The 24,835-nt window shown below is 37.3% G+C and overlaps 1 protein-coding gene across 8 annotated transcripts in view; it reads left to right on the plus strand.

Annotated features, from left to right (window-relative positions):
• MDFIC (MyoD family inhibitor domain containing) overlaps window positions 1-24,835 on the plus strand; it is a 53,662-nt gene that overhangs the window by 8,186 nt on the left and 20,641 nt on the right. For 4 of the 8 annotated variants that reach the window (XM_040596762.1, XM_040596755.1, XM_040596756.1 and 1 more), the window contains exons 3-4: window positions 5,718-5,849; window positions 6,633-6,710. In XM_040596762.1, coding sequence (XP_040452696.1) covers window positions 5,718-5,849; window positions 6,633-6,710 — 210 coding nt within the window. Of the gene's footprint in view, window positions 1-3,121; window positions 3,236-4,812; window positions 4,847-5,717; window positions 5,850-6,632; window positions 6,711-24,835 lie in introns of those variants that run through there. The other 4 variants (XM_040596758.1, XM_040596759.1, XM_040596760.1 and 1 more) reach the window with 3 other exon arrangements.

A 24,835-nucleotide genomic window follows, 5' to 3' on the forward strand; every position in this document is an offset into this window, starting at 1 on the left:
GCTTGGGCCTTCTGAGAAATCGTGTTTACTTCCCAGCTCCTGGTCAATTTTAAGTGCCTAAGTAAGCTTTGCCCTGTGCTTCCATCATTCCTCTGTCCTTAAACAGCAGAACTGTTGTACTGCTCCTGACTGTGTTTTTGGAGGTCAGAGTGACTCCACTCTGCTGGTCCATTCTGCTTGCCCCTCTCTCCTTGATGAGAATGATGTGCTTGGGTTTCCAGAAACCTTTCCCAGCAGTTTCTTTTGCTTTACTGGTTACTTGGTTCAGTCCACCACATTGTTGGTGAACAGAAAGCCTTCTATTGTTGTAGCAACAGGATTTTTAACTCACTTTACATCCACAGCCTCCCTGTCTCAATAGACAAACTCTAAACCTGTTTCTCAAGTCCAGTTTGTCATGTTGCTAGTCAAGCACTCTTACAGTTCACATGCCTGGAAGAGATAGCTGAGTCAGTATATAGGCTTATGTGTCATCTAATTAATAGAAATCAGCTGTCAATCACACTCTGAGGATGTGCAACCCACTTAATGTGGGCACTTGTTCCCAGGTTTTTGCATGTTCAGAGACTGAATATTATAGTTACTGATGCATTGATGTGTGATGCCATATTTGAACACACTGAGACTCATTTCTGAGTAAACTCATGAGATGTAGCGGGTCGTGTGGGGGCAGCCGTAACGTGAATATACAGTCGGACAAGCACTTAGAGAAGAAAAGCTGGGTATTCATCAAAGACTGGAGCTTTTTGTGGTGTCCTGCAAATGTACGTCCATTACATATCTTTTTTGTGTTTTCTGTCGGTTTTGTGTATTAATTTGATGTCCACTCAATATACTTTACATTATCGTAAAGAAAAGTAGAATAAATATAGCTTTGAAGAGAGGGGTACTTCCCTGGGATGTTCTAAGAAATTTTGAGGAATTAGTTTGATCTGTATCCCCACAACTTTATAAAGGCATAGACGATAGGGCTGGAAGGGATCTAGAGAGATTGCCTCACATAGCCTTCTTGCCTAACTACAGAAGTCTTTCTTGACAATTCTGGGTATTTGTATAATTTTGGTTTTGATAGGGCTGTTGTAATAGTAGCCTTGTTGATGACCCAGACTGCTGATACTATTCTGTTGGTGGAGTCTTGTAAAGTGTGTATGTCATGATGCAGAGAAGTGTATGTATCCAGAGGTATGTACTCCAAACTAAAATAGGAGTTAACAATCAATGTTACAGTAGTCTTAACAGTGAAAACAAGGTTTGAGTCTATGAAATACATGTATTGCTGTGTAATTTTAAAAATAAATATAACAGTTATATGGGAAAGGTATGTATGTACTATAAAAGTGATTTGTATATGCTTTAATAATTCCAAGTGACAAAAAAATTAGGAGTTTGCTTTGTTCACTTATTGCATGAAACAGTAATTTTGAGATGTGATTAAAATTTTATATTTTTTCACTAAGTGGCTTACCAGTTCTCTGTAATATAGTTATGATTAGGGCTGTTAACCATCTCAATTCTATACTTTGCCAGCATGTTGTGTCTCTTCCTTATTTAAACCTTGAACTTGCATTAATCTCTACACAAGTAGAGTATGCACCCATGCTTACCTTCAGGATAAATCACAGGGTACTTTGTGTGGGTGTCACTCCCACGGGGGCTTTTGGCTAGAAGCTTTTTGGCCCCAGGGACTGCTGTTAGTTTAGGAGAAGTACATAGCCACAAGTTACTGGGTTGCTGCTCTTGGGGCTGAGCCGTGATAGGTAAGAAGACTCTGTTGCTTTTATGACATGATCTAGAGTAACTTACTGTGGTTTTGAAGAGATACTGGATTTTTACCTCAGCAGTGCCAGACTCCGAACACGATGAGTCTTTTCTTTCCATTATTTGAACTGCTAGGAAGAGCTTTGCTTTTTTTTTTTTTTTTTTTTTTCTTTTTTTTTTTCTTCGCTCTCAGTTTTGGAGGTTGGCCACACGGAAGTGGAAAGGTGCACTAAAGGAAGCAGCATCTGAAATACTGAGGACATATTGCATACAAATTCTTAAGGTTAAACTTGATTAAAACAACTGAGTGTTTTGCAGAGATATATATATATATATAAAAATATATTTGCAGATGCAGTAGAAAAAAACAATACCTGTCTATGGTCAGATCCAGCGTTGGTATCTGTGACAGCTATAGGCTTTCTTAAAGCTGCTTTGCCACAAGCATGGCACATCAGAGAAGATTAAGGTCTTTTGTGTCAGTTCTTACTGGACTCAAAACTGTGTTAGCTTTCATCAGCTACTCTTATTAATATTCTTATGCACCTAACAAAAATAATGGCATCAACCAAACACAGACTCAAGAATGTTCTTGAGGCTGGCTTCATGTGTGGTTGGTTGTAATTGGTATGCTGTAGTTGCACCTCTGGAACAAACCAGAAAAATCATGTCATGATCCCATCATCAGCTGTTTATTATAAAGGAATAATCAAGAAATTCCTGTGTTCTGAAACTGAAACCTGATGCACATTCAAGAAAAAATAATTAATCAGGACACCATTGTTTGTATATTTTCAGTATTCTGATGCGTCAGAAGGGATGCATGAAACAATCTTAAATAAACATAGCTTAAGGTCTACTTTTTCTAAAGCCCCATCATGCTAAGGCTGGCTGGGATGTAGTTAATTTTCTTCATAGCAGCTCCTGCGGTGCTGTGTTTGGGATCTGTGACTAAACCAGGGCTGATAGTACACCAGTGGTTTGGCAGTGCTGAGCAGCACTCCCACAGCATCAAGGTTTGCTCTTTCCCCTTTCCCCGTTTTGCCCCTGCAGCAAGTGGGCTGGGGCTGGGCCAGAGCTTGGGAGGGGACACAGCGTGGACGGGGGGCTCAGACTGACCAGAGGGATATTCTATGCCATATAATGTCACACCCAGCGATAAAAACTGAGGGGAGGAGGTTTTGGGGGAGGTGGCCGTTGCTTGGAGACTTGGGCTTTGCTCTGCTTGTAGGAGGTGGCAGTTGCCTTTGCATCACTTGTTTTGTTTTTCTTGCTTTCCTTCACTTACTAAACTGTATCTCAATCCACGAGTTTCCTGACTTCTGCTCTTTCTGTTCTCTCCCCTTGTCCCGCTGTGGGCCAGGGAGGGAAGGAGTACCTGTGTGGTTCTTAGCTGCTGCCCAGGGTCAGCCCACCACACACGGAGCAGCATCTGCCAGGAGATGAGCTGCATCCATGCATAATTCTGGAGTGCAAAGTAAGACACCAAATATGTATGTTTAATGGTGTAGGTTTCTGTTACGCACGTTTGTGGGGAAGTCTTCATGTGAATTCAATAGATCAAACAACAGATACTCAATTAATGTTAATTGTAAACCTCCTTTCAAAATTGTTTCCTGTTCAGTTGCAACTTTTTTTTTTTTTTTACTTTTTAATAATTCCTCTTTCTTCTTAACTGTTAATATAATTTCCGTGGTTTTCACTGGCCTTTTTACCATATCCACCTAATATAATAAAAATAAACATGAAAAATACACATAGAAGCTCTACCTAGTAAAAAAAAAAAAAAAAAAAGAAAAAGATACCGAACTGAAACCAAGCAAAGGAATGAAAATTAAATCCCTATAACTAATGATAACTGATTGTATTCTGCACTCAGATTTCTTAGATAAAAAGGTAATCTAGAACACTGAGGACCCCATAATATTAATATTAAGGTTTCCTTAGAACCGTTCATTGTTTACTACATGAACTAGCAGGGCATTGTAAAGTCATATCCTGTACAAGAAAGCTGTATACAGTGCCTGCAGTTTTGTACTACCGTTGCTGGTAGATATTGTTGTAATCTTGGTGTTGCTACTGCAGCAAAGTCATTGAAGAGCAAAATCTCTTAAAACAGCTCATTTAAGCTTACTCTATGTGGAAAGCAGAGTGCTTTTACCCTAGGTCTCTCCAGGATACCACTTATTTTCCTTCAGTCTATTTCAGGGCACTTTTGAAACACTTTTGAAACACACTTGTACCTAATACCTAACTGCACAGGCAAAATCATCATACTTCGAAACAGTCAGATTTGAATTTGATAGGTATCAGGTAGAAATAATTTGTATCTGAGGTCTGTCAAAGGGGTTGAACAAATCTGCCTTTTTTTTTTTTTTTATATAGGATGAGTATCTAGGTGAGTTTAAGTCATCAGGGCAAGAAGCAAAACTCCTTGAAGTCAATGGATCTCTTCCCAATTGCTTCAGTAACTTTACACCAGGCCCAGTGAAATGGTTCATCTTGGGATGGGCTGGAGGAAGTAGTGACAAGTTGTTGAAGAAGTGGCAATGGGAGGGAGGGCTCAGAGAGAAGTACCAAAGAGGTAGCTGGGTCAGATATTTCAGAGGTGGAAATTAATAGAAGGGGAGCAGCAGTGCTTGAAAGCACATGCTACTATACATACAATATGGTATATATTATTTTGAGTGATGTTCAATGCCTCAGTTTAATAGGGTGGATAACAAAGGCAGAAAGTTAGGATTTAAAATCAAACTGCTGTTGGTTACATAAAGAAGCTAACCTTTAATATGTTGCAGTAGCAATAACTGAGTTTTCTGTGTCTCAGGACTGGAATCATTGCTTTACTAGAGGATATGGTATCGTTACGTTGTGATAAGTGGCTTATAAACATTCTTGTTTGAGACAAATAAATAGAGCTAACAGACTTTTCAACAGCTGCTCGTTTAGATTTACTGTAAATATTAAATGTTGTACATATACTCCAAAAATAATCGATACTGAAAATATTTAGTGTTTTACAGATCCCTCGAGTAAATGATACAAACTGATAATCTGTCACTGTGAATGATGAACCAAGTAATTCCAGGTTGGGGAACGTTTCCTTGAATGCCAATAGGAAAAACTTGTAGCAATCAATAACAGAAAGATTTGTGTGTGTGAATTTGACTATTAAAACATTAATGGCAGCGGAAATGAAAGCTGTCACCTTGGTTTGAGGAAATGTAGGTCTGTGTGTGCGAACTGGCGAAATCATCAAACCCACAAGATTTGCTATCTTCTGAAGTAGGTTTAAGAGTCCCTCAAATAACTTTACCATGGAAATTTCCCTGCAACTTATATATACCTGGAGAGAAGAAATAATTTTTCCTTTCATCATAGACTAAACATTGATTTTTATTCAGGAATGGCTTTTAAAAGGCTAATTTTTTCAATGAAAAATAGGAAAGGGTGTTATTACACATTTTCTGAATTTCTGTACTGATCAGTTTTGAAAGTTTCAACAATATTTGTCATTAATTATATGTTCAGTTGTAACTAATAGAGAACAGACTTTTATGGAATTATTATAGCTTTTATATGCCAGAGCCACATAAATGTGGGCAAAAATTCATGCTTTTTTGTGTGACAAGCTGTTCCAATTTTTATCTGAAAATTTTGTGGAAGGTAACTAAATATAAACCAACTCAACCATAACTTCTTTTTACAAAAGTTGCTGAGTATTATTTTACATGATGAAACACAATATGACTAAAAGACTTTCTTAAAGAGGAATTATTTTTATCTGGATGAGAAAACAAATTGAAAATCAACTTTATTAGCAGTTATTTTTAAGGAAACTACATGAGTTGCTAAGACAAGTTATATTTCATGTGCTTTTGTTTTTAATTTTCAAAGATGAATTTTGTTCACATAGAGGAAAAATGACATAGAAACTAACATCTTAAAATTTCTTTTAGAAAAAACTGACCAAGAGAATACCGCAGCAGGAGATAAAAACATAAATCAGCCTCCCAGTAACCAAAGTATACAATCAGAGATACAAGACCAGTCTGTCTGGGGAAATCGCACTGATGGTGACCTCGTCAGAAGTAAGTATTTCTAGAAGAAATTGCTGCCGTTTAGGCTTGCTTCGAAGTGTAATGGGATATACTGCCTGTTGACTCGGCTAAATGTGTGTCAAATACAGTTGTGTTGTAACTATAATGCATGTCTGTGGAATTTGCTTCCCAGAATGACACCTGTCAGTATGCATAAGTAAGTTCAAAGAAAGGTGTGATTTGAGTGGCGCAGTATAATATAAACCTCTGTAGCATCTACATTTTAAAGCCTTGATGTTCTGTATCTCTCTCACCATTTGTAATGGGATCTGTATATTTAGTAGGCATGTGAGCTGCAGTGTGCAACTGTGCTAGGTGTCGTCGCCTTGGTTTCTCAGGTTATACATTTAAGTGGCAGAGTAAACTGTACTGAGAGCAGTCGCTTCCATATGCACTGAGTACTAGTCAGGTGTAAGTTTATAAAGAGTTTTGAATCCTAAATTAATTATTTCTGTCAAAGCTAGAAGAATGCTGTAAAACAAGGTTTTAGACCTATGCTTTGAAAATGAGTTTTTTTGATTAGTTTTCACAAATCCATATTCCTATAGTATGTCTTGGATGCTTTAAAACAAAAGGATATGCAATATTATTCCCATTTTTCTGCCTTGAATTTAAGATCATATGCTGTCCAAAGGATCATCCACAGTTACACCCTCCTGAGGTGAAAGTATTTCTGTCAGCTGCTAGAGCTAATACTGCTTTATAATGCTGTGAATAATTGAACGTTAGTTGCTCAAGGGAGGGGCAGCATGAGGAACTGTTTTCTGATTATAGGGTGTATTCAGAAAGCAAATGGACTAAATGCTGAGTGGTGCTCCAGCTCTCTGGTATCGTCCAACCACACACTTCAGGGTCAGTCTATCTTTACACTGCACAAGTACTACGTTGTACACAGTGGGGTAAATTCATATTTCTGAACCTGCTGTTGTCATAACTTGTGATCTTCTCTGTAATTACCTGTTTCTTATTATTGTTATTGTTGTTGTTTTAATCTTATCTGTACAGTCAGCTTCTGAATTTTGTGTCAGTATTTAAAGTTCTTTTCAAATTTTAGTTAATCCTTTTTTTCTAAGTAATGAATCTTGGTAAATACTTATACCCTTATTGTATTGAATAATTATCTAGATCCTTTACAGGAAACTTGAATTTAGCACGTCAGATATTTATCTGACAAGTTAAAAATAATTATTAAAGGACTATAAAGAAGGACAGTTGTCCTGCACAGTTTGAGAGTTTACTGAATCCCCAAAATTATTATTTTAGATGTAACCATCCCTGGAAAAGTAATTGTTTCATGCTCTGTGTTGAGGACGTGGGAAGATGCATATGGCATCTGCTGCTTTTGAAGTGGCCTCCTTCTCTTTCTCTCTTCCTAGAGGTCTCCTTATTCCCAGACCAGTGGCAAAGCAGATTTATTTCATAGCAGTTAGCAGCATGCCTGAACTGTGGAAGAAAGGACAAAGGACAGTAGGGTGGTGGTGCGCTTTCTCTAATCTGTTTACCACGAGGACATGCTTTAGCGGCTGGACTGTGGAAACGGGGAAGGGAAAAAGAATGTTTTTCAGTATGTAGTAGAAATTGAAGAAGATTGTGCAAGTCCCTGGTAAAGTGACTTGACAGTTATATGTCTCTGTGATGGGAGGGTTATCTGCCGCTGAATTAAAAAAGTAACAGGAAAAAGGTCAAAGCTAGGATAAAATTCAGAGATATAATGTACTGCTCCAGTGTGCAAACTGTGATCCTCCTGGAGTCACCAGTAGTTTTACCTTTAACTTTGTGAAAAACAGGTTTAGGTGAAAGCTGGAAGTTTTGAAAACTCCTGGTCTTCATACCTGAGTTTTGTGTAGTAATGGCTTTATTATGAGACCTGTTTGAGCAGCTGCCATGAAGCAGTTCTCTCTGTTTCAAATTAATGATATATTTTTTTAACCTTTAATGTTAAAGTCCCATAGGTGGAAGAAACAAAAAATATTAAATTAAAGCAGCTTTTTTTTTTTTTTTAATCAGCTGTGGCTATGTGTAGGGAAGTCTGTTCTACTTAAAAAATGGAGGAAAGGTGTTTGGCTCAGTTACAAGTGCTTCTTGTAGTTTGCAGAAGTTTTACCACCTGATCTACCTAGTAACTAAAGTTTGAAAAATAGAACAAATAGAGCACAAATTAACTTGTTTATCGCAAACATTACTAAGGTATTTCGTCTTAAATAACAAGTATCTGTTATAGATCTGGCTGTGATTCAACCAGATCTATTAACCCTCTAGACTAAAGTTTGCAGAATATTGCGTATTGAAAGAAGCTTGAGGTTAGAAATAAACAGTGTTTTGACCAGTACAGTCTATTTTAAAACTTTTACTTTGAATGCTTTTAGACAGGGCGTACTTCAATTTTCTTGGGTATTAACAACCCTTTACCACTTGTTCTAATGATTCAGTTTCTTTTTTTCTCATACAGATTGTTTTCCACCCCCACAGTTGATACACACGCCATTTGTGTTAGCCTTAGTTTTTTTCACTTTATAAATGTTTCCAGTGTTTAATTTCCAGGGTTTTCCTTGTTTGCAGCTGTTTTATCCTGCTGTTATATGGAAGTAGATTAATCAGTCAGTTTTATTGGCACACCAACAACGAAGTCCAGTGTTAGAGGCTCTGTAATGACTTCATTATGTATGATTTCTCATTTGCACTTGTGAACTCAGTTTACCAGGCAACATCAATAAACTGAAATGCTACCCCTGTTTTCCACAGTGAGATGTTCTCAGTTCACCTTGCCCTGCCCTTGCAGTCCTTTTCTCAAGCCCCCTTTTCTTTAATCTCTCAAGGATGAGATTTCCCCCCAGTTAGCCCATTCCCCATCCCTTCTCCACCCGAATGAAAACGTTCATAATATCCTGGGTAAACGGGTAATCTTATGGGAAGCTTCAACCAAGGAATTAATTGTTTTTGAAGAGAGCTTGAGAGTCAAAAGATGACTACATACTGACATATGAACAGGGAAGAGCTAAATAAAAAATCAGTTATGTTATCTTTCTGTATTAATTGTTAATGCACTTGCATAACTGTTACTGGAATACTGCATTCAGTTGGACAAGGGTCAGGGGAGAACCACAAATACCTCAGGAATGGCTGGAGTAGTTGAAAACATGCCTTATTGTGGAAAAACTCCTGGAATTCAATCTGTTTAGTGTTAAGGGGTACAGAGGGGCTTGCATAGTCCCTGAGAAGCATGATACCACAATGAACAGAAAATTGGTAAGACAGTTCTTCAACTGTGTTAGACAAAGGGAAAACTAGATGTAATGTCTGGAAGTTCAGTTAGACTAGAAGTAAAGTGTACATTTTGTAACAGAGTATTTGAGAACAGGAAGAATGCCAAATATTTGGTGTTTGTAGGTGTGTTAAATTGGCTTTTTTCACAATGAGGCCATTGCTATCCATAGCCTTCAATTTTAGAACCTGAGTAAAGGGGGAGTCTCTTTTCCATAGTGGTTCCCCCGAATTGGGATAACCTCAATATATTTCAGCTCAAGTATTTTATTTTATCCTTTCCATTCACAGTACACATTTTGTATTTTATTTCAGAATGTAGGGGTTCTGCTTTTCTAAAGAACTTAGCCTCGGAATGGCTCCATATACTTTTCCTTCTTCTGTGGCAGTGCATTTTAAATATCTGCAAACACCTTCTGCCTATTTTCATTGTATGATCTGGTGGCCTGTAATGAAGATGTTCGGCTTCTGTTACCATTCACCTTTGGACAAGTGAGGAAGAATTTATGTTAAAAAATGCAGCAGGGTAACCTGTGTCTACAGGAATGAAGCCACAGGATTTTTTCTGCTCCATGTTACCACAATACCCTGCTTTGTTCTTTGGGAAAGGTAGAGGATTTCTTTTTTCCCCCTTTAAAAAAAAAAAAAAAAAAAAGGCTATAAAGATGGTTTTCAGAACATTTAGGCAGAATTTTTGCAGAGGGTACTAGGTTATCATCAGTGTGTGCTGTTATGCAGGGGAAGGAATGTTTAGGAGGGAAGAAAATGCCAGTCTTTAACACTATTTACTTGTGAGGATTTAATCTCCTTCCCAGTTCTCAAGCAGGACCTTAGCTATGTGATATTTAAGAAAACAAAAAACATCTACCATAGATTCAAATTGTCATGAATAATTGATTAATAATAATCCAATTCTCAAGATTAAATACCTAAAATGTGCCCATGTTTTACAGATAGAAAGGTCATTGCTATCCATCATTTCCTAGCTTCAATGGCCTCATTCTCCTCCATGAAACACCCTCCTGATAAGAGTCGTTCTTAAAGAAATGGATGCTTCTTTCAGCTCTGCGGGGATTAAACAATTTTACATGTTCTTGTGCCCATGATTTTATTTACTACATTCTTCTTTATTGTGTTGTGTTTTATTGAACTATAAACCTAGGTATTTTTATCTTTTTGTTTCCTATATTTTTATGTTGACATTTTTACTTTACATGACTATTTATTTAATGTTAACGTCTAGAGATTCCCTTTTCCTTCTGGCTAAGTGAGTGAGTGATTTCCGTAGTTTAAATTATGCAGTTTGGGTTTGGGACTTTTTTCCCAACAAGAAGAAGATAATCTGCTGTTAGAACTGTTCTTTTTGTTTGATATTAATCCAAATGTCTTTTCTTGGCTAACTTGTGGTACACACTCATTTTAAAATTATTGTGATTTCAGATGACTGTGTTTGTTTTGTCTGAAAAATAGTACAGAGTGGTTGAGATAACTTCAGTGCTTCTCTTCAAAGCTAGAAAGTATGACAGATACAGTCTTCTTGCAGCGTAACTGTGTGAGTACAGAAATCATGCAGATTAATGGAAATTATTCAAAATCTATTGCTGAGTCTGAAAGTGTGTTCTTTTAGTTAAAGAAGTGATTTATGTATAATGTTACGAATATACCCAGGTATAGAAAAGTATAAGCCTATGAATGAACAAAACCTTCATCAGTGAAACACTTAAATACAGAAATGCACTATTTGATATTTAGATCCTTCTTCAAACAGGATGAATCTTTGAGGAATCTGGCCGGTAGAAGTAATGAAGGTGTGAAGGTCCTCCCTGAGAACTCGTCTCCCAGAGAGATTTTCTACTCCTTTCCCCAGAAGAGAACTAGCTTGTACTACTTCTGTTTCTCCCCCGGCCTGGCAGATCTCTTACTTCTGTTCCAAAAGTTCTCAAAAAACTCCTCTCACACCTTCTGAGGAGCCTAGTGGTGTTTTGACTTCTTCCCAACCAGTTGTAAGATGGCTGACAGCACATGCATTTTTGAAAATGTTCTTTGAAATTACTGTGCATCAACTAGTTCCCTTAGCAGAACACAGGAGGTAAAATGTGATTTATTGTAATAATTTTGTCCTGGTTTTGGTTGGGAAAGAGTTAATTTTCTTCATAGCTGTCTACTGGGGTCACACTGGAGCAAGTTTTCAGCCACTAAATAGTGAAATAAGACTTATATAAACTGGAAGAAAGCTAACTATGTTGTACAGCACGTTCAGAATGTTCATGCCAGTCAAGATAAAGCATCTAATAAAGGTGGTAGTGAAAATTATGCTATTTAACAAAATTTTGGAATTCATTTAGCTTACAGGCAGGCCAGGGTGTTGTGCATCAGAAGTACGAGGGCCTGTGGAGGACCCATAATTTACTCCTACTGACAATGTTCCAGTTGAAGCTGAGGAGAAGAATGAGTAATAGTGGTCTTGCAGCAGGCTGAGAAATAAAAATGAGAAATCGGTGCTGTCAGGATACCAAGAGACCAAATATCTTCAGTATTCCAAAGAACTAATGAGAGTTTGCTGGAGCTCATGCTTGCTACTGTTCACTTGAGTTTTGATGGTTCAGCTGGGGTTCTTTAGATTTCCTGGGTCCTTTTTTTAACAGATAAAGATGATGCACTCTTCCCAGTCTTTACCTGGAAGGCTTCTGCAGAAAGTTAGGCCTTTTCTTGCTGAAAGTGTATCTACTCATCATTTTGATTTCCCCTAGGAATTTCTGGGATCAAACCTCTCAGCTGAGACAATTTTCCATCCAGGGCATGTCACACCTCGTTGTTGCACAACCATAGCATTGTCATTTAATTTTCATTTCACCCTCTCCTGGGTAGAGAGGCATTTTCACAGATAGCTGTATCTTTACAGTTACAGTCTTCAGAGTTTAAGACTGGGTCTTCAGTGTTCACAGAAGTCACCTGTGGAATGACCTGAGTCTTGCTTGTAAGCAGAGCTGCTGTGACGTGTGATGTTTTCTGTGTAGCCTTTTCCCTTAAACTCTAGGTTGAATGTTTTGAAGCAATGCAGTTAATGATGGACTGCAATAGGGTGAGGAATGCGGTGACTCCATGTGCAGAAATAAACTTGATGTTGTTGATCCATTCACAGAACAGTAGTGAAACGTCAGTGAGAACTTCAGACTGCACCAGGTGACCATAAGACAGATGCATGCATGCATTCTGTATATCACTAGTAGCCAGAATTACCTGGAACCTTTCATTTTCTGTTTTACCTTACTTCTGACTCTCAGAGCAACATCTGAATTTATGGTCTGAGGCTGGGAAAGTTTGAATGTCAGGAACCATCAGTACCAGCCAAAGGTGAAATTCTTCAAGTAACGTGAAGACTACTATGCTTGCTGTGTTTGAGACTGAAGTAAATTGTATCTTAATTTCAGAATATTTTCCTTTGTTGTATTGGTACTGTCTCAGAAATAAGGTGCTGTTATGCCTAGATGGGAAAGAATATTTATATTCTTTTCCTGATTAGTTCCTCATATAGGAGGAAGAGTACAATTTATTTGTAGTGGTTCCTTAAAGAGGAAGAGTAATAAAACCAACTACATTCTACGCGAAATAATAAACTACAAAGCCAATGAGTCAATGTGGTTTCAGTCTGCTATTTTCAGTACTAACGGCATTCAGTTAGCCAATTTTAACAAAGGAAACACCTACAAAGTGCATGAAAGTATCGTCATGGAAGCTGTACTTTTAGGAGCCTATTTTCTGTCAAAAATGTCTTGAACTTACACCATGGCAAAAATTCTCTTAGTCTTTCTTTTTTAAAATCTTAATTTATAGCTGCTGTCATGTGTGTAGTATGCTTGGAGTAAATTTATACAGCTGAAAACTAGTACTGTATATTGTGTGTACATCAAAATAATGAAATCTTCAAAATTTAGAGAGCCAGAACAGTTCTAATCTTCTGAATTTTCTATTTACTAATAAAAAAAAGTAAAAGATGAAGAGGGGCTCATGGTCACAACACAGAACATAGCTAAGTAATTATGGTTAAATGTTTTTCTTCTTTAAATAGCTGTCCAGAGGAAAGAAAGGTCTGAATACTACATAGTTGTTCTGCGTTCTGGTAATATCTGCAGTGCAAAAGTACCCACAAGTACCTTTCCTTAAAGGTATTTTTATAAAAGACAAGGAAAAATAGGAGCCTGTGACCTATTCGTATGTTGTTGTGGTGGTAGTGGTGGTTTTTTGTTTTCTCTTTAAAAACAAAATAAAAATTCTTCATGATCCAAACCCAAAGGATCCCTTTAAAAACATTCAGATGTCAAACAGTTGTGGTCACTCAGGCTATTTCTAATACTGTTTTTTTTAACTCATTATACTGGTGAGGTAGGCCTCCAGAAATATTGAGGCTTGATTTAAGAGGATGATGAATTATTTGCCACCTGAGACTTAACTATTTTTAAATGAACTGTAGTGTTCTGGTGTGTGACAAACATGTTTTTGTATGGATACTGCTCTTGAAATTTGTGATCATGAAATGCAAACCCATGGCATTCTAACACAAGAACTTTCAAAATCTGAGTTTTATGTTTGGACCCATGAAAATCAGATACTTAAACATTACTTTTAAACCTACTTCCCTTCTTCTATGCAGTATCCCAGTTATCATGTTTTTACTTCAAACTGAAGCTGTAAATATTACGAAACTTGTTTAGAGAAAATTGTAGGATTTAGCAATGCTAATGTTAATTACAGCAGAATTTCAATGAAGAGACTTTCCTGTTGCAGAGGTTCTTCAACCTTCAAAACAGTGAGTTTTATTGATTTACAGCTCAGACTTTAGGTTGTATAATGTTTGCATAAAATGTTATGAAGTTTGCTTTTGAGACAAGTCAAGTAGAGCAAACTGTTAGGTAAGCCTATAAAATATGTGGCCTATGAGTCAGATTTGACCTTCAGGGCAAGTTTTTGCCCCTGGGAGACAGTATAAGCCATTTGCCTGTTCCTCAGCAGAGCAGGAGCAAGCCTGCCTTCAGGTATGGATAGCTCTGAAATTACGTTTTTCTTCAAAAATAAAACCTCTTAGCCATTTAGAAGGTATGTACCTCTTCCCCATCTTCTTTCTTTATTAAGACAGATGCGTATTTTAACTGCATTCTCTAAGTTGCAAGCTAAAATAAAATTCACATTTTAACAGAAAAGCAATGGAAGACTTATGCTGACCAAAATTGGCCATAAGAGCAGTGTCAAACCAGGGTGAACATCTTTTAGGTCTTTACATTTCAGAAATACAAGAGATCAGTGAACGATGATCTTTTTGCTTGAATTTCAGAATTAAGGAAATGTTAAGTTTTGGTGAGATTTGGGATAAGCCTGCCTGGAAAGGTTTGTCTGAGTGATCAAACTGAGTTTTTCCACAGAGGTGATATAAAAAATATATTTGGGTAGTGAGGCAGGATACAGAGCTAAGTTTGGGTAGCACGCATACAGTTTTCATATATGTAATTTCATTAAATTACACCAGCTCATTTAATAATTTAGTATTTCCTAGCTGACTTTGTAACTATGACTTTATAAACTATTTCCCTACCTCAATATATATATAATTTTTTTTACTGTGTGCTAACTTTTTAGTGATAATAGTCACTGTCATATTTATAATGTAAAATCAGTATTGAGAAATACTTTTATATGGGAATAGATCTCTCGGTGGGATTATACACTAATCGCTCTATAAAGTTGCTAGCAGTGTACATTCATGCATCTGAAGTAGTTGTAAAGATCTGTATGTTCTGTAACAGTCGTCATCACAGCCATTCCGTAAACTGCTCTGTGCTGGATCAAGACCTGGAAACTTGAAACTAGTGTGAGTTTTATGTATTTACAACAAATAAGACAGTGTTTGATTTTGGAAAGATACGGAGGGGAAAAAAAACAACACACAACACCATTTTAAAGGAGGAATTCTAATAAAAGCTAACTTTTTTTTCCTCCATTCCTCTCTTTATCCCTTTCCTTTGACAGTTGTTTCATCATCTTCTTTGTCCACTTGATTTTCTGATTCCCATCTGTAGGGTGGTGTTACGCCTGAGGAACATTTTCCCTGCAGTTTAGTTGATAAACTCAGTTTTAAATGAATCACTGTTTGGTTTTGAGCGTTTGTGTATGACTGAGCATCTGCTAGTCTAGCTTTGTGAGAACAGCCTAATGGGGTGACCTCGTCTGCTGTGCTATGTTCCCTCCGTGGACAACAGGGGGGAAAAAAAAAAAAACAAACTACACAGAGGGTTTTTTCATTACCGTGTCTGCATCCGTACCAGGGATTCTGCTGAGATAGTTGGAATAGGGCAAGATGTTTAGGTCTTATTATCAATATTTTGTTAGATATTTGTGGAGCAGGTCCTTACGGAAAAGGAGAGAAGACTTGTTTGATAGCACAGGGAAGGTTCCTGTAGAATAATCCACTTTACCCTCAAAACTTAAACTCAGAGATAGAAATCCATTTCACAATGACTATAATGGAATCAAACTTCAGAGTTTTAATCATTAAAAAAAGAGAATCCTTTAGAAATTTTGGTGGTTTTGGAAGAAAATAAAGGATATGCGTTGATGATATGGTAGAAAGAGAAGTCATGGGTATCATGGTGGAGTCAAAGTTGGAAAAGTGCTGAAGGTTTGTTCTTTCTTCATAATTGTTCTGCATCCTTTTTACCGTATTTACTTTATAAAGCAAGAAGAGAGCGAAAACACTGACACATCCCCATTGTAGTTACTGTCTCTAAGCCACTTCTTTGTTTCCATAATTTTCTCTAGTCCCTCCTTTTTCTCTTTTTGTTGTTTGTTCTTTTGAAGAGTCCTTTTGCCCATTTCCCCTTTTTTTTCTCTATTACAATTACATATCTGTAAGCAATGACTAGAATGTTGTGCTTAGAGGCTGACAAGATTTCTTTGAAGTGCTTCAGTATAAAGGCCTGTTCACTTCAGCTTCGCATCTTAACACCAACATTTAAGCTATTTTTTAGGTAGCAATGAACCTTCTTTTTAGAATGAGTATTTTGACTATTGGAGAACTAACAGTAAATTAAACATGAAAAAATACAGTGCATTCAGGAAAAAAACAAAAACAGCTGTTCAATATTAAAACACACTATGGAAATGTGAGATTCTGGAGTCATGTGATTATGCAAGATTTAAATTTTCATAGAATAAACAAAAAAATTTACCTAGTCTGAGTCTGTAGCTCCTGACAAAAGCTGAAAGTTTAAGACTCAAAATTGAGAATGCCGATTAAAAGGATGTGTTTACAAATAAAATATTGATGATTCTTGAGTAGTTTGTCTTGGCAGTACTGTACTGTACAGAAACAAGGAATTTTGTCTCAATTAGCATAACACTAATTAAATATAAGGTGGTAGGGAGATGTTCCCATTGTGAGTTGTTAATTCCAGCAGCCAAAGAAAACGATATGGCACAATGAAATGTAGCTAGTTATGCGGAAGGAACGGTGAAGAAGGGGTGCTGCAGTTAACTCCAAGTGACAGGGCTATGGCAGCGGTGCAAATAAAATGGCGGATGGGAAGATCTTTAGTAAAGTGGATAAGGATGTATCAAGAAAAGTGCAGTTCTGTCCTTTTGGCAGTTGTTTGAATGGTTTCCTGAGAGCTTTTTTTTTGTTTGGGGCCAAGAAATGCAAGAAGTTGAGGCCGAGACGTTTCCCAAGCGCGAAGCAGCTGCACAGGACAAAGGGATGGAGGCAGCAGTTTGGCTTACCCATCACCAGCCTGGTCAAGCTGCTGTCACTGACAACAACACAAAAGTTTTTGTGGGGCTGAAGGTTTGTGTAAGTCGCAGAGGAACATTGTTTGCGTGTGATGTAGTTGCTGTCTTTTTTTCTATGAGACAAGAGTTGCCGCTGTACTTTCTGGGTAACAGGAGGTTGCTGCCTCAGCTGTGACTTCCTGAAGCTCTTGGATTGTAAAAGGACAAAAAAAAAATAAATAACAATGTAACTATAAATTCCAGTGCTTTCATGTAAAATGCTGTTTCTTCTGGGAGAAATCCTTCAGGTTGTTTACAAAATCTTGTAACAAAGTATTTTTAAATGTAAAAATGGACACTGTTCAGTATTGTGAATAATGTTGGCATAGCACAGATTTCACCGCTGTGTGTGCGTTCAGTGAAAAAAACAGTGACTGTTATTGTTATTAGAGTACATAAGTAAGCATTGTATGTTAGTGCAAATAAAGGGAAGTATATGTCCTAAATAAGACAATACAAAAGGTTTTCAGAAAACAGATCCCTGTTGCAAGGTGAGCTGATTCAAAGCACGGGCCTCATCCAAATTTAAATGCTACTTAGAAGTATTTTTAAACAGAAGGTGAACTAAATAGACTTCAGTGGGCCAAAATACATAGTTCTGTAAATTGAAAGAAATTTTTTTTTATTTTGATAGAGATTGAAAATTATTCCATATGTAATGCTGAATGCTTTTAAACATGTTGAAATAAGAATACTCCTTTTCTGTACGGTAAAGATAAACCCCAGTTTTCTGCTATTCAGTCAGTTCTGCAGTATAAGGACTTGCAGGTGCTGTTGGCCTCTGCTATACTGAAATAATTTGGGCACAATAATTTCATAGAGCTTTATACCTTGTTTCATGAACAGGGTGGAGAATCAGAATTTAATTCAGTTGTGGGATGAAAGAAAAAAGTTTTACAGGTAATTTGATCCCATTAAGACCATTTAGCCATTTCTTCAGATAATCTGGTGCTTTCTTCTTTGTGATAAAGCATTTGTTTCTCTGATTTTCTGTGCTTATAGCTGTTGGTCACTGATGTGGCACTGTATTTTTCTGGCAGGACAGATTTGTAACTGCATGGCTCAGATATCAGAGCTTTCTTGTGAATTGTTTGAGCGGTTTATGCTTTGCTTCCTTTCAGGAAACTAAGTGCATCATTTTTACAGGAAGTTTGGTCTTCACCAGGCACAGTCAGCGATCAGACTTTTGCACTGCTTTAAGGGATGTGTGCGTGAGCAGCAGGCAAAAACTCATTTAGCATTATTTTTTTTTTCTCCATATTGAATTCATGTAATGGAGGTCATGTATGAAAGCTTGGCCAGGATGGGTGGGTTTGTCCAGCTGAGTCAAAAAAAATTACTTCCTAGATAATTTTGGTAAATACAGTAAATAAGAGGTAAGTAAAAAAACATTTTCCTCTGTGCTGAGTATTGGTGGTAATGATTACATATTAAGCACATGAAGCTTTGAATTAAACACACAAATCTCTTAGTTCATAAGTTTTTACATTCTGAAATATAACATGAAATATAATTTACTTTCCCTTCAGCATACGGAACTACTTGCGTAGTGTAAAACAAGAGTTAAACTGCCTGTGGAGTGTGGAAGGGAAAGGGCAGCGAGCTCTGTTGCAGAGATGCAGCCTTTAGTCCATGGTTGCTTGCAGTTTTAAATCTAGGGAAGGAAAAAAAATGAAGGTTTTTTGAGGACTCTTATAAGACTTTTCAAGGCATATTCTCAAGAATCTGATTTGTCAGCTTGCACAAAAAACATTTTGGGTGGGATTTTGCCATATCTTTTCAAGACATACCAAAACAGGTCAAAAAAGGAAAAAGAGCTCTCATTTCTTGTTTGTCCTGATGCCAGGCTGGTGTGTTAGTGGCATAAAGCAGCCCAAGAGCCAGCTTTGGTTATGGTAGCTCTGCCTGGACTCAAAATCCTTTGGTGACCTGGGGTCCCTGGAGTGCTTTGGGATGGGGAAGCCCCACTCATCCAGCCCACGGGCATAGCAGCCAGGTAGATCAGTGACGAGGGTCCTGTGCCCATCTTCTAGACCCTGCTTGTCATGAGGGAATTCCCGTAGCTGAAGGACAACCGTAACAAAGACTAACCCTTCTCAGTGTGTTTAGTATTGGCCATGCAGATACATGGTGCTTCTCTTTCTCCTCACACTTTGCTTTTTCAGGATCGGGAAATAGATGGACTTTTGCTGCACTCCCTGCTACATTTCCACATCTTTTTTTCTCCTGCTGACAGTCACTTCATTAATTATCCAGCCTGTAGTAACAAAAAGCAGGGTCATGAAGAGTTATTGTTGTGGCCCTCAAGTCCTTGGCCTGCTTTTTGACACAAAATTTCCATTTTCCATCGTGCCCCTATTGCTGAATGTCATTTTTTTTGGTCTGGGCTCCAGGAGCCTCTCAGGAGCATTCTGCTCCCCCTCCAGCAGAAGAGAACCGTTGCTTTAGTGCTAAATGGCTGTATAAGTACAATGTGTTTATCTTCATTTTATTTCATTGCTTATCAGCTAATGATTTATCGTTTCATTATTTTCTTGCTTATAAGATTTGTAGCAAATACTTTAGCTCTAGTGGGGTTCTACTTCTGAGTTGTTTTGTTTCTTCTTCCCTACACTTCTCTGCCCTCACAGACTGAAGTGGCCCAGCTCACTATGTTATTTTTTCCCTTTCTGGCTCCTTCCCCTCCAGTGCTGTCTTCTTCTGGGTGGCTGCTGTCCGCTGTTTTTTCTTTTGATGTTTTTGCCGTACTATTGTTTTAATAATGTAAAATCCCAAGTTTTAGCCTGTTCCTTGTGGTTACTTTCCATTTGTTTCTCCTGTTTCATTTACCTTGCAGCTGTGCTTTCTCTCTTTCTTCCTTTTTCTGGTACTTGATACTCAGCTCTAGGTTGCAGGAAAGAATAGCAGAGAGAAAACAAGTGTAGCAGCAGGATCAGAAACTCAGTTATCAATGTATGCACTACTCTTTTTGTACTGATACTCTGTGTTTTCCTGCTACCTTTTTACATTACCCTCTCTTTGTGGCTGTTGTTCTGTTTTTACTCGTATTTTCTATTTCTGCATCTTTTTAGTTTTGTTAATAGTAGCATTGGGTATTACTTAGAGTTATAGAGATGACAATAGAGCACTTGAGAGCAGGTGGTCAGGTTCACACTTGAGGTGGAGCACTTTTTGAAGTCTTCTGAAATTCTGTCACTTATCTGAGTGGAGGGCTCGAAATCAAGGGAGCAGTGAACATGAAGGGAATTGCTTATTCCAGGCGTTTGCCTTCATGTTCTTTTTAAAACCAAGTACAGCCAGGTTTTATGCATATTTACATCAATTTAACTGAGCACTGTAATCTCATCATCTGAAAACTCAGTGTGTGTATGGTCAGTGGAGAATAAACTTAACCTTTGAGTATTTTCTTGCTAAGAGGTGAATAGTGAATGGGCTAGGCAGAGAAACTATTTGCCTCACCATCCCACGTTCTTTCCTGCAATTACAGTGTCTAGTTTGTCAGTGGTCGCTGGGGTTTTGAGGAAGGGAGCAGGCGATGCTGGAGCCAGGAGGACCTGTTTGTGCACTCGCCCAGGTTACGGCTGTTAATGGCACTGAGGTTATCTCTTCTGTCTGGTACATCCTGCTGTGCCGCTTATGAGGCAATATCCAGCAAGTGATATCCTGTTGTTTGTAGCTTCTCTTTGATGTTTATTATTTGATTTGGGAACAAGTAACACAATGGTGAGGGGCACCAAAGCTGTTCCAAATATTTGACTTAATGTCTTGAATTCCATGGGACAACAGTGTGTCTTTATGCAGTGGTATAACCATATGTTGTAATATGTACTAATTGTGTAACTGCTGTAATTGTCATGCCAACAGCTTGGATTACCTTTTTTTGCGTCTGATGGTTAATTAACCTTACTTTTATAATTAGAGCTCCAGAAGCAAAGCATTCTGTTCCTCAGTGAGATGGCATTATATTGGGTTTGCACCCCTTTGTATCCTTTATAGTTTAGGAGACTGTCTTCACATTTATTAAATTACTGATTATTTGTGTTGGAGAAATAGATCACTTTCAGCACTTTAGAAATTAACAAAAAGCCTAATTCTCTGATTCTTAATGCGTTTATTATTTTGTTCTCAAATCCAATTTCTGCAAACCACTGTGCATTATAAAGCAGGATTTAACAACAAAAAAAAAATCAAGTAGATTAAGATGCCTTCTATTAACTCTAATAAGTTACCTATGTAGAAAACATAGGACAAAATAACTAGGCTTTTCTCCCTAAATAAAAAAAAATAACTTCAGTAGTAATTAATGAATGTATAAAACACCATAAATATGCCCATGGAACGTTGGAATGGTGACAGTGGGTTAACCTGCCATTGCACACGTCTGTGCTTTGATTACTCCTGCTGTAAGTAGTTGTAATGCTGTGAAATATAAGAGCAAATCACTGAAATTCTTTTCCAGTCCTCTAGCAGAATGTGTGAGGAGAAGAATGGATAGATAAATGTTGCAAGCGGAAAGCTTGCAGTAAAATGTCTTACTTTTGAGCACAGCTTCATGTAGAAATTTATTCACCTGGTGTCTGGGTGCCTGTTACCTATAATGTCCTGTTTTGTGTTAGGCTCTTTTCTTGGATTTGTCATGGCAAGTTACTGTTGTTTGTTCTTAAGAAGTGAAAAACTGTAAGCTACAGTAAGAATGTATTCCACTTTATTTAGATGTGGCTTAACAATAATTGGATTATATGAATCGTGTTTATTTCTAACTATATTGTGATCTAGCAGGATTTTCCAGATCATGTGCAAAGTTTAGCACAGCTGGTAATATTTGCAGTCTCACAAAAACATTGCTAATGATGGCAAGATTTCTGTATGATAAACAAGGAGAATTTCCTGATAATCTAATGGTAATTAGAAAAAAGAGTATTTGGATTTTTAGATAATTGTTAAAAGATAGGTAATTAAAAATGTTAAGGATTTATTCAGTTCAGCAGTGATAAAAAATTTGCTGTTGCTATCATTAAAAAAAAAGCACTAGGCATTTCTTGATTGCAAAAACACATCAGGAAAGAGGATTTGTAAATAGAGAAATTCACTCTACATTTTCAGTGGGAATGCCTATCAACTTTGTAAACCTCTGGCTACCAACCCTTTTTATGCTTACCTGTAGTAACTGCTTCTTTCTGGCTATGTCAAAGACATCTTTATACAATTCATGCAACCCTTCAAGCAGTGTGTAAGGTCCTGCAGTGCCTTCCTTTGGAAGCACTGCAGGTGTCTTTGCACAGATGTAAGAGTACTTGTGGCACCTTCTCATGCACTTGTGTCGCCTTCTCAACCATAAACACACATACATACATGCATTTGCCGTTCTCTCAGCCCTTCATCGACTGAGAGCTGATGGGATAAAATGTCTTTTCCCTTTGTCCCCTGCCAGCCCCATTTCTGTTATACCTGGTGTTCCCTGGATGTGTTCTCAAATGTATTTTAACAAAGTGTTCTCAGTGTGGGTCCTGTAAAACTCGTACCAGCAATTTTACTACAGTATTTTCATTACAAAGGACATCCTGTTTCATAATAATATATTGTATTCATTTTGAAGATGTCCTCATGTCTTACAAGAAGCATTTCTAAAAAGGTGGTTGATGTTGTTAGTTGGTACTTTGTTTTCCTTGTAAAGTCAGCATGGTATAAAAAATTCAGTGTAAAAAATTGATTTTAAAAGATAGATTGTACCTTGATGGTACCTTGTTATTTAGTTAATGTATGCCTTCTGTGATATGGAAGCTGCAGTATATGCTATTTATGTCCTAGTAAATATTCAAAAATAATTGCTGACAAAAGCCACTTCACAGGTTGACTCAGAGGTACATCTTGTAATCTGAATGTTAATATTCTGGATAGCTAGGCAGGGCAAACTATTGATGTAGTTTGAAGATCATGTAGAGACTAGTCAGGATTTTAGTTAGAAAAGTGGGGAGGGATAGAGATTGAGATATTTGAATTCTCCCAGCTTCACTGAAATTTTATGCTTATTGAGCGTATGAATGCATACAATTTGTAATATTTTTGAAAAGGTGGGAGTTTTTGCTAGTCAGTTGGAAATGTTGCCTTTTATATCTCCGAATTTATGTCTTTTTCCAGAAGCAATTTGGAATCACCTTAATTTTACTCTAGAATCCAGGCAGCCCCTAGTTTTACTGTGCAATCCATGACTATCTGTCATCTGCTTTATTTTACCCCTCAAGCTTAGGTCTGTGTTATGGAGAAGCACTGATAAAAAAGAGGCCTGACTCTTACCTCCCTTGCATGTGGTCTCTTCCGTGTGATCCATGCAGAGGGAGTAGGAGCAGCTACCACTGAGATCAGACAATTTGCCCAGCTCAAATTAGCATGTAGATCTTGGCTTTCTACATTAACGGACCCAAGCAGGACCTCTGTATTTCCTAAAAAGAGCTCATACTGTTATTGTGGCTGCAAGTGTTTTGGGGAGGCAGAGAAGTGCTGAGGGTGTTTTCAAACGAAGTGATGCTTTGTGTTTTCTCAGTGTTTGAAAATACCAAAGGTTACATTTTTCCACACCCAGGAGTTACGCATTTTATGCCTAGTCCACCTGCAAAAATACTGCTTCTGTGGCCTGATCTGATGTCATAAGCTATTGTGTCATAAACAAAGAAAACAGCGTTCTTGCCTCTCTGGGTATGCAGTTGGAGGTCCCAGGCTGTAAACCGGACAGTATTTTTTCCACTGGTGGCATTGGCCAGCCTACCAAACTACACAGGCATCTGTATCAGCTGCCTTGGAATCGCTTTTGATGTGATTAGGCTACTAATTAGCTGTCTCAATTCTTCTCTCCCTCCTGATGTTTTCTTTTGATTCACTTTGACTCTGAGGAGCCTGTATTCCGTGTATGTTTGTTTTTGTGTTTTCTCCAAATTCCCTAATGATAGCTTAGACTGTCCTCTTTTGGTTGAGAATTTCCCTGTGTTGACATACATTTTTCTGTTCAATGCATCAGGATTTTTATCCTAAGAATAGCTGTTACTTTGCAAGGTGTAAACATGTGTTGTAAGCTTGCATTTATACATGCATATTCATTTAAACTGTGCTAAGGATTTTACAGTCTGAATGAGAATGTACATAGTTACTTCAAAACCATCAAAACCATAGTAAATGTTTAGTACTCAAATATTTATTCACCAGATAGTAACCTCACAATTAAATCATTATGTAAAGTCAGTTAAATAACAGCAGAAGTTATTGTAATAAGGCCCACTTTGCGAGGAAACCAGTGACAAGGAAGCAGTGAAACATGCTAATAGATTATATGCTATAGCAATATATTGCCTTTTTATTGCTTTTCCACAGGCAGCAGATTCATGTACAGTTATTACTAGCTACATTATCTGCTAGTTTTCTATCAAAAAAGATTCAGTCTATTGAATCATTAATCCAATATTTATCATTCTTATTGAAAATCCACTAGTGTTAGCACTGTATAAAATACTGACTTAAATCTACTGGTTTTGCCAAAGATTAAAAACATATTAACCTAAAAAGCACAGTATTTCTTAGGACATTTGAAACTATTCATTGTGGATGTTTGAAATGACAATTTTTCTATGTTGTGTAAGAAATGATTTAAAAAAAAAAATCTTTAACATATAGTAAGTGACCAGTGCCATCCTGATTTGAAGATGCTGAATGTTCATCCAACTCATATTTGAAATTTTGATGTGTATTGCATTAGTTACTGAATATCAAGAATAAAATTTTTGCTCATACATAGAGTGTAAAATGGGATCTTTTGTAGCAGCACATGGCCTGTTTAGAATGATATAACAGGCGCTGAATGTTCACATATCAAACAAAATGCCATCTTTCTGTAGAAAAGAGGTGTCAAAAAG

This window comes from Falco naumanni, chromosome 5, assembly GCF_017639655.2.
Source record: "Falco naumanni isolate bFalNau1 chromosome 5, bFalNau1.pat, whole genome shotgun sequence".
Classification (NCBI taxonomy): Eukaryota; Metazoa; Chordata; class Aves; order Falconiformes; family Falconidae; genus Falco; species Falco naumanni.